The sequence below is a fragment of the Blennius ocellaris genome (assembly GCF_963422515.1).
Source record: "Blennius ocellaris genome assembly, chromosome: 16".
Taxonomy (NCBI): Eukaryota; Metazoa; Chordata; class Actinopteri; order Blenniiformes; family Blenniidae; genus Blennius; species Blennius ocellaris.
In genome coordinates, this window is record NC_137665.1 from 15,111,845 (window position 1) to 15,122,686 (window position 10,842).

The following is a 10,842-nucleotide window of genomic DNA, read 5'->3' on the forward strand; positions in this document are numbered from 1 at the left end:
TGCGGCCTCCCACTGGCCCTTTTATGACGCTGCGCTGGAAGTGGGTTAAACAGCTGGCACCGCTGCCAACACACACACACACACACACACACACACACACACACAGGGGAGGGAGGAGGGGGGGGATCCTTCTCATAGCCCACCCCCTACACTTTTCAAAGTAAATGAGTGAAAGCTCCTCTCGTGGAAAAGCACATCCTGTTCAAAGTGCTTATCCGAGGTGCCAAACGGAAACGCCGGGCTCACACGTGCACGTGGCTGTGTGCACGTTCAGAGGGGCATTACATACATGATTGCACCACGGGGCAGTGCAGGTTGGGGCGTCGTGGACCTAAAGTGCCCTGAGAGATGCCAGCAAACAAGTAGTACTCCATATCGAAGCAGCCTCCACTCAGGGAGACGAAGTTCAGCTTTACCTGGGTACCAGTATCTGAGGTGAGACGCTTCACTTGACTGATGTGCAAAACAGGTTCATAACCTGGGATCCCTGACCTCCATCAAGGTGGATGCTGGAGGCCCCGTTTACACGACAACGTATTCAAGTCAGAATGCAAATCTTTAGTCACGTTTTGGGCATCTCCTTACACGACAACGGTGCTCTGAGCTACTGAGAATGTAATCTGTTGAAACCAGCTCCCAAGGTGAAAGTTTTTGAGATCCCTCAGAGTGTATTGTCATGGAAACGGGGGGAGATGCAACTTTCTGAAACGATCGGTTTCCCTCCCCATGTAGATGGCAGAAATGCTGCTACTGCACGTAAATCTTTTAGTCGCTGGACAATAAGAACAATGCTTTCCTCCGCCGCGTCACGACTCCCAGTCCATATTCTCCTGGGACTTGGTAGTTTTATATTTGACAGTCACCCGTAACTCCAACTCAGTCGTCTGTCTATATGAATGTCCGTGTAATCACCATTGTTAATATTTATAACATATCGTTTGCGCGTGTAGTTTCATTACAAAAACAAACAACAGTACCCACTATTAGCACGACATGAAAACTAGATCATTTTCAGTGTTTCTGCCATTTACAAGTAAATAAACATTGCCATGTAAAGGAAAAAACTTTTCTGAAAACAAAAATGCAAAACCAAGGCTTTTTCACGTTTGGCTTCACTGTCATTTTCCTTGTCCAATCGGAGATCGGCGGGTCAAGAGCACTACCAAAAGGCAATCCGGAGGTTCAAGGATGAAAATAATTTGGAACTTCTGATACATGGCGCCTGATGAGCCGAAGATCTGATCAAAGCGTATATGTGGTGAAAAGCGGGCCCCACATGTACGTGACTGAACACGGTGGCAGCAGAGCGGAGTGTGGAGGAGGATCCCCGAGCGTCCGGCCGTGCAGCTGGTGGAACATGTGAGATAATGGAACATAATGCCAGGCACAAAGTGAGCTCACAACCAAACAAACACAGAGCGTGGCGTGCAGTGAGACTCCGACAGCAGCACCAGTAGCGGAGGAGGGGGGGAGAACGGCGGGTTCACCATCACCGATACAAACTAGATGTGGTCTGACATTAAAACTGGTGGTCTGACACCTGTTAACAGATACACCCACAACCAGCGCCGTCCGTACATGAAGGCCATGTGAATGAAATCTAAATATATTACACCATGTGGGGACGTCTGAATATGAAAGGTTGTGTTTTCATGATCTTTGACAATTATGAATGGAAACATATTTGTTGTATGCTTGGCTTTATTTGTCACTGTTTCAGTGGTTAGATATTATAAATGTAAGCCATTTTCATCCAAAAAACTAAATGTCAGGCATGTGGCACTCCCACCTCTCACACAAAGAAAAAGACATTTAAGACATATGAATATACTATATATTAAATTAATTTGATAAAAAAACAAATAATGAAGATCTGGTTTTGTGAGCTGTCTGAAGGTAAAATTACAAACAGAATATTGTAAAATGCTTCATTTTATGTGATATTTTGAGGTTTTGATGGTCATATATTTTGACTTTGAGCCATGTGCAGAACTCACCTCTTTCATATTAAAAGTATTTGAACAAATAATGAAGAACTGGTTATGCCAAGTAAAATGAAATGTTGGTTTTCCACAAACATAGAAAAGTATACGCAAAGTGCATTGCAAACACTTGGTGGAGGATTATTAAAATATCAGTAGTGTTTTGGATTGTTTATATAATATATACGGTATAATGCAACCTAACAAAACCACACGTTGATTTTTGCAGTTTAAAAGTATAATTACATTTGTTATTAAACCTTATTGATAGTTTATGATCTAAATCTTGAGGAGCGTCATTCTCATCAGAATGTAAAAGGTCAAAGATCTGCTTTTACATCGTACTTTGGTAAAATACTTTATTTAAAATGTTTCATATGCGATCCCACCTCTTTCAGAAGCATTTCTAGTAAGTGACGTTTGAATGTCAATATATTTTAAATTTGAGATTTCTGCAATTTTTTTTTCAGATTTAAAACATTTAAGGAAACAATCAAGGCTATATCATATATGGTGCATCAATAGTAAGATAATATATATATTTTTGATCAATTCATTGTTTTCATGATCGTTTCAGGCCCTTGGGGGTTGTGTATTTTCAATCTAACGTTTGTAAAAACTCACTTTCATTGAATTCAAATCATCTCTACACACAAAAAAAGTTGATTCCTCCACGTTTGATGACTGAAAGTGAAGAATAAAAGTGTATTATTGTAAAAGTTTCAAAAGCTAGTGGGCCAGATCAGTAAAATAGTGCCATAATAACTTTCTTCATTGCAGAGAATATGTGATGAAATAAAAACAAAACAAACTACAACAATTACCAGGGAAAATTACTACAATCTCAACATAAAGCCACTTTTAATGAAACCTTCTGGTGAACAGAAAACTTCTCCTACAGAAGTTGCATTATGCAACGCTGCATTATGCAACGTTTTCACAAGCTCACCATGACAGTATAGCTTTGAGCAATGAGGTAGCTATCGCTTTCATGGCAGCATCACTGATATCTTAGCTCGTGTCTCAGTGTTGTGTTGTGTTGTGTTGTGTTGTGTTGTGTTGTGTTGTGTTGTGTTGTGTCCCCTCCTCTTAAGAAAATTGTTCAAAAATCAAGTTTTGTTTTGTTTTTGTCACTACTGGCTTGGTGGTTTGTCGGGCTGAATTGGAGCCTCTTGTAGGCCAGTTTGGGCCCACGGGCCCTATGTTTGACACCCCTGATCTATACCAAAGGAGCTTTCACAAATATAGAAATAAAAAACAAATGGGGCTTCAGAAGTCTGAAAGTTAGTTTCGACATCAAATTAGGTTTCCATTATTGTTAAACCTTTGAATCTAAATATTACTTTCAGGTTTCAATGGTTGCATGAATTTCAGCTCTTGTGGCCGCCAAAACATATGAAACATAAAAGTAAGATTTAATGTCCTTGCATTGTTACTTTAGATCTCACGTGTTAATGTATTGGATTCCCACGATGCGAGCTCTCTATCAGGCAGAAATGTGAAGATAATCCAGATTTGTTCATGCATGATGTTGAAAAAGATGACTGAACACATACTGTTCAAATGTTTGATGTAAGGTACTACTTTAGACTTGCCATGTACTTCTATAAATTCCAGCCACGAGCAGTGCGCTACAGGTTTCAAGTACTTCGGGAAAACAAGGTGTGCATTATTTGATCAAATCTTCCGTTTCCATTATCAGTTTAGGTTTTAATACTCATGTGTTCCAATGTTAAGCTTTCTCTTCCATGAAATCAAAACCATTTTAGCACAAAAAACGAAGACAACGTCGATGCATTATGTCTTAAAGTGGAGAGTAAAGTGCGCTTTTTGTGATGTTTTTTTGTTTGTTTGTTTTTTGTTGTTTTGTGTGTGTGTGTGTGTGTGATCATGTTTTGGGAAGAGAGAAAAATCGGAGACATAATAACGCAACTGTTGTCCGTCACTTACTTTGCTCGTCGAATTTCCTGATGATGGTGTCCAGGTAGGTGTTCTGGAGCGCAACATGACCGCGTCGCACCGGCATCGTGGCGCATAGAGCCGCGCGCTCTCCCGACGCACGGACCTCACCGGCTCAGAACGATCCGGAGGACTGAGGAGGGCGAGGGCGACGAAAAGGAAGCAGAGGAGGGGGGAACGGGGAGGAGACGCGAAGCGGCATCAAGAGGATGAGGAGGAGGAGGAGGAGGAGGAGGAGGAGAGCGGGAGGATACCATCATGCCTCTGCTCGGTGCGACGTTCCCCGGCTCGGCGTGGCGCGGCTCAGTGGCGCTCTTCGGAAGCAGCGCCGGGGGTGGGGGGCGGTTGCCAGGGTAATGGAGATGCAGGGTGAGAAAGGATGGTGTATGGGGGGGAGAAAGATAGATGAGGATCACACGTGGTTCAACACGAGGCAGGTGAGGAGGACCTGTTGAAGTTCTCTGCTTCTGGAGCTTCATGCAGGCGCCCTCAAGTTTGGAGCCGCAGAGAAGAGGGCCTCCTATTGGGCACATCATCCAGCTGATGGATTCTTTCTGTCATCCTATTTTTATTTTTGAATGCGCTTACTATGCTTATGAAATAGAAACACTGTTTTACATTAAGCACCTTTGTTCTATGCTTGTTTGAAAAAAACCAAAACTAAAGCTGAATGTTGATGACTCATACAAAAAAAGATTCAAGATTCAAAATACTTTATTTATCGCCTCGGGGCAATTTAAAACAGCCACGCTGAGTAGTCATATGAGCACAGACATAAAGACTTAAAAACTAGAAAAAGTGTACACAAACCACGTAATGAATATCATAAATACAATAACATAACTACTCAGTGAGTCGGTCGGTCAACCGCATGGGCAGTGACCAAGAAGGCCTCATTCTTACATACTTAGCCTTACACTAAAAGTATACGCACACGCACACGCACACGCACACACACACACACACACACACACACACACACACACACACATACACACACACACATATGCGTGCGTGCATTTGTGTACTTTTTTGTTTCAGTAATCAACATTCAGCTTTAATATTTTTACAGAATTACATAAAATGCCTTTCACTGGCGAGACAATGAATTGTGGCTAAAAACTCTGATTAACCAACTGACTGACCTTTGAGGAGAGATTTTCAAACATTTCTTGTACTTGTACTCGTGTAAAGCTTAAGCTGCGTAAAGTACTTTTACCTGAGTTGTACTTTTTGTGTTCTTACACTTAAAGTAGTTTATGTCATTTCCTGTATTTTTCTTTGTCATAATTAACTGTCTGTGACTATGGGTAACTTTAATACGCCATAAGTCTTGAGTACATGGACACTTAATGCACGAGCTGCATTTATAATTGTGTTTAAATATACTCGTGTTTATAAAGGTTGTGATTTATATGTGTGAAATAAAAATCATCATATGTCCAAAAGATTCAATCTTAATTCTGAAAGGGTTTTTTTTCCATGTATCCAACTGGCTCCAAAGTTACTATTCACAGATTTGATGTTTACATTTTACTTTTTCTGTATCATGTGCTTTTGATGCCTGATACAACCTTGATCTCATGTCTAAAAGAGCTCTGATTTTCTGGGTTTTATTTCAAAGCTCGGGGCCGGTATTAGAGTGCATTGTGTGATGTGTAACCTGGCGCTGGTGTGACACTGACAGAGTGCAGACCCCCCATCAGTCTTCTTCGCCTCACTCCACATCGCAAGTCCCCCGAGCCCGAAATAGCAGCTTTCTCCCTCTCCGTGGCTGCCATCACACTCGTGCACATTTCTATTAATCTGCAGGCAGTGATAAGCCTCACATGGCTCGGCGTAACGTTTGTTGGTGAGGATCTGAACAAATGGGCTGCTTTTCTTTTGTGAGGTGAGCGGGAGTCTGTCAAAACAAGTGAGGAACAAAACAGGCTTGTAAAAGGTGTGAGCTGCACCGGTTAATTCTCACCCGATTGCACTGGAAAAAAAAGAAGCTAAATTCAGTCTTTGCTGTTCTCAACCTTCTCCGTCTCCATCTGGGACACCTACCGGGCTCGGGTCGTGTACACAGAGACAGAACAGACATTCAGACCAGAGTTTCTCCTCTTTAAAGGTCACCTGAGGAGGCTGCACACTCCTCGCTCTGTTTAGCGTCGCCTGCCACAAAAGACTTTCATTCACCGGCCAATATTTATAGCCGAGTGGTATTTTACAGGTCTTTGGAGGATCTCGCTGTATTTTCTGCATGAACAGCGGCAGCACCAGAACAGCTGCTCACCCTCTTATCGTTCATGAAGTCTTTTAGTATTCGGAGTCAACATAGTGGGAGAATGCACTACAACATCACTGTTATTACAAATACAGAGAAAAATGTTTAAATAATCCATGTTGTTGAGTGTATTAACTCCACAACACCTGGTGGCGATAAAGGTCTGTAAAATAACTCTTTCACACAGTAGAAGAAAATGTGCGAAGTTTGTTTATATGTCATATTTGTATTTATTTGTCCATGAAAATAGTGTGAAAAATGCTCAAATTAAAAAACTGGAGATGTTTAGTTCTATTTAAAATGCAGCTAATCAAACAAAATGTTGTTGTTTAAACTTGTTTGTTTGATGTGTGTTGTCATCCTCTCATATTCCGTTTGTTCATTTCAGGTTCAAAATTTCTCGTTTTTTTGATTCATTTAGTCACATTTGTCTTGATTTCGGTGGTGGTTTATTGTTAAGAAGTGATTGTTCACTACTGTGTTTACCGTCACTGTTTCACTGCTAGATTATCACACACGACATTCTTACTGGTGTTCTGTGTTTGCATTGAGGTTGACAGTCTCAGTGTGCCTTGGATTGTTAAACATTTGTGATGCTAATGCTGACAGGACAAGAATCTGAGATGGTTCAAACTGTGAAATGAGCAAAAAGAAGAAAAGGACACACGAGAAGCCCAAAAATCACCAAAATCTCATCCATCTGGGGAGCTGCGATTCATAGAGATGAGTGAATGATCTCCCAGTGTCAATATTTTCAGCTCAAATCCCCACGTCGCCCTGTCAATCGCTGAAGTGTCTTTTAGCAAGAAACAAATTGCTCCCAGTGGAGGCTGTGTGGAGGAATGTATTTTATTTGTTGCTCTGGAGCCAATGAACAGGTGTTTTTTTCGTTTGTTTTCTGGATCTTCTCAATCTGAGAAGCGAATTCACATGCAGCTTCACGTTATCAGTGTTGAACTGTGCTGCTGCCTTTTTATCAAATCTAAAAAAAGAAATACCTGGAGAGATTTTAACTTTTCCTTGTCTTCGCCCAGCTGACCTCTGCAGCAGGGTTCATGCTCCATCTCACATCCAGCTCTGGTTACTTGAGATAACAGGCAGAAATCACAAAACAGTTAAGACGTCCATCTTCTTAATGCAGTTCATCAAACAATTGTTGGGTGGCGCTGATCTCCACAAAATAAACTTGTAGTGACGAGAAATCTCCACCGTTACTGGACAGTTTCACTATTTGTCTCTGATGCATGCAATGATAAATGCTGTCATATTGCTCATATTAATATTTATTACTTCATGAGTTGCTCAGCAGAGGGATAAAATTTGTTTTTTTATTTACTTATTTACTAAACTTTGAAATATCTAATCATGACTGGGGAAAGAATGAAAACGTAGCTCATAAAAATCATGTAAAAAAAAAAAAAGAGTTTTTCATCAAGGGATTATTTGCTTATTGAGAAAAACTGGAGATCGGTGTCATAACAAGTCATCTTTGTCCAAATTGAAGTGTTGAGAGCAGGGTAGCGGCGGCTCACCTGCCCGCTGCCGTTTGGACGACAGACGAAACGCTCACTGAACGCTCTGCGTTTCGTCTCGACGGTCCCGATGAAACCATGGCTAAGATTAACCCAGAAGACACATGCCTTTGCTTGACCCTTTGGTGTGAGGGCCAAGTGAGACAGGAATGTGCAGCAAGGAGGGTCGACAGAGACAAACAGCAGGTCTGTGTTTGGAAAGCATTGCTTGCTGAAATCACGACGGAAACATGAAGAGATTTGGATCGATTCTTATTGAAAGAAGAAGAGCCGCGTTGTGCTAAAAACAATGTCTCAGTTGTGAAATGCTGGCTGAAAATGCAAACTCGGCAACTTTTTGTGAATATGACACAGTAATTTAGAGTAATTGTCGGTAATCTGCAGATTATCTTGACAACTAGCGGGTGTAAAATGATCCCTGCAGCTGTATTTGATCCAGAAATGCTCCACCTGATTATGTAACTTACACCTGGTGACACCAGTTATCATCCTCCTCCCATTAACTGATGTAACTTCAGCTAACATCCAGATTATATAATGTCACATGAGAACTCTGCTCATTAAAGATATAGCTAGTAAGTGTAATCTCATGCCAGTCATTTTATCAAAAAGGTCCCGCCCCTTCCCGGCCTTGTGGAAACGGCCCCGGACGGGAAGGATCCAGGTTTCAGGGTCTGCACTCAGCACCTGAGAGATTTATCAGCCTGAATGACTTCCAGCTCAGGGTCGTCCTCGGCTCCGGCCTGAGACTCTCCATTCCTCCGATAAGAGAAGCAAAACAGATCCTCGCTGCACCTGAAACACTCTCACTTATCACGGCCAGGCTTCGGGAGGGGAAACACACATCTACAAGTGAAAGGGAAAAGAAGTTCGTTTATCAACACAATCTACAGTGTGAGGATCAGAATATATACAATGTAGATATGATTATATACAAACTACTTACAATGTGTGGTGGTGACACATTGGTGTGCAGAGCCTAACTAGATGTGAGTGAATGGCTTTAGATCTCTTGGAGGAAGATGCTCTGAAATATACACTTCATGAAAGAAACAGATTCAGCAAATTGTGTGTTGTTGTTTTTTTTAACCAAATACATAAGGAGGTGCAGATCAGTTCAGCTTTTAGCAGAGATGCTGCTGTTATTGTGATATTGTGACTCTTGACCCCTATCAGCTCCCTGGACACTGCTGAGGCAGCCCGGCGCTCTGTGCAGGTTAACTATGAAAATGATGGGTCAATTACAGAGACGGATCAATAGAGTAAGCTTTCTTCTTCTCTACCACTCTGATGTATTGTGAGTTTCCTCCAGCAGCATATCGAGTTCGATAGTTGCTGCAAGCAAAGCAGCACGGCTGCGAGACTGTTTCTAACTGACCGTGTCAACAGAGTCCAAGGATTCCTTCACGTGACAGCGTTTTCATGTGAAAATGGAAAACTTTTGATACGTGTCTGTTTGTATGACAACCGTGCTCAGAGCAACTGGAAACACACCTTTTTTAAGAAATGTCTCCCAAGGTGGAACTTGTTTTGAAAACGCTACATCTCTGGAAAAACGACTGCACAAATATTTCTTCTGCACGTGCACGAGAAGATGGACAATAACAACAACGGCGGTGTTTTTAGCGTATTGTTCTCTGCACGCATGTGTGTGGTTTTATCACAAAACTAACCAACAGCTCCTACTAGTGGCCATACAGGATAACGGCGTAGTTTACATCGTTTCCATGTTAACAGAAGTCATTTTCAAAAACGTTGCCGTGTAAACTTTTCTGAAGTGAAAACACAAAAACCAATGCATTTTCACGTGAAACATGCAAATGCAGCCTCAAGCAGACAAACCCCTCATTTCGAGGCTCCTGTTGAACGCGATATGATTCATTATGTTCTTCCGAGGAAATTACCCACAAAACGTGTGCAAACTGAAAGCGCAATCTATCTGCATGATGGTTTGGCTCTTAGCAATCAGTGTTGCACGGCGTGAACCCGTCTCTGCTCTGCATGATGATAAATACTGTGCTGGAGCTGCACGCAAATAGCCCAAAGTTAATTGTCAGACCCTATAATGATCATCTAAAGATTCAAGCTTATATAATTCCCACGTTTAGATCATATTTATTAATGCATGAACTGTCACCAAAAAAAAAATAGCCCAAGACGAACATTACTAGCAAACAATATGATTTATTGTGGTTAACATGAGACTGTAGTCAAAACTAATGTTACGCTCACGTCTGCAGAGGAGTGGAACAGGAAGGTGAACACATGAGGAGAGGCGGTGGGGGCGGGGGGGTGAGGAGGGTTGGCATGGATCACACGGTGTCCTTGGCGACGAGCTCCGGCGAAGCACGGCTCTCATTAGCTGTCAGCACGGCTTCAGTCAGAGAGGAGCCACATCCCCTAAGGTCTCGTCAGCTTTCACACTGTCAGACCACCGTGTCCTCATCACGCAGATAATTCTCCAGCAGAAGAAGAGGCGACGGTTCCCATTTGTTCCTGCTTGTTTTGGCTGATTAGACCTCCGCCCCCACCCCCCACCTGCTACACACAGAATCAGACATCGGTGCTTTACTACAGAACAAAAACACAAACCTACGAACACTTAAGGGTCAAAACCTTCACGAGAAACATAACCGACTGTGAAACAACATAAAACGTTGGGTTACAAAGGAGACTTGACTCTAAGTATAGTTCATTAGTGGCATTTACCCCAGTCTGCTCGCAACAAGATGACTAACATCAGATAAATTAGTATCAACATGTTAAGAGAGGAGCCTCAGATGAGCCCTTCAATGTTCGAGAAGTACATAAAAAAAGCCCTTTTTTATATATCAAAAGGTGTTTCTTTCACACATTGTTTAATGGTTTCATAGGAAACAGCAAACAATCAGAGAGCATCTCAAATTGAAGGCTTTCAGTCAGCTAACAATTTGACCACATTTTCTTCTGCTCCCACTTCATTTTCCAAATAGTTTTGAATTGTTTTCCATTGTATAAATGACACAAGAAACGGCTAATTAATCGAGAGGGCAAAAGTTGAAAAAGTAACCAACTCGCATGAGTTATTTGACATCAAGTCGCAGGTCAGAAGTGGCAGTTT

The 10,842-nt window shown here is 41.9% G+C and overlaps 1 protein-coding gene across 1 annotated transcript in view; it reads right to left on the minus strand.

Annotated features, from left to right (window-relative positions):
- kcnh6a (potassium voltage-gated channel, subfamily H (eag-related), member 6a) overlaps positions 1–4,008 on the minus strand; it is a gene marked incomplete at both ends in the record, with an annotated part of 31,004 nt that extends 26,996 nt beyond the window's left edge. The window contains one exon of the mRNA XM_080511798.1: positions 3,933–4,008. Within this exon, the coding sequence (XP_080367924.1) occupies positions 3,933–4,008 (76 nt within the window). The remainder of the gene's footprint in view (positions 1–3,932) is intronic.
- Between the last annotated feature and the right edge of the window lie 6,834 nt (positions 4,009–10,842).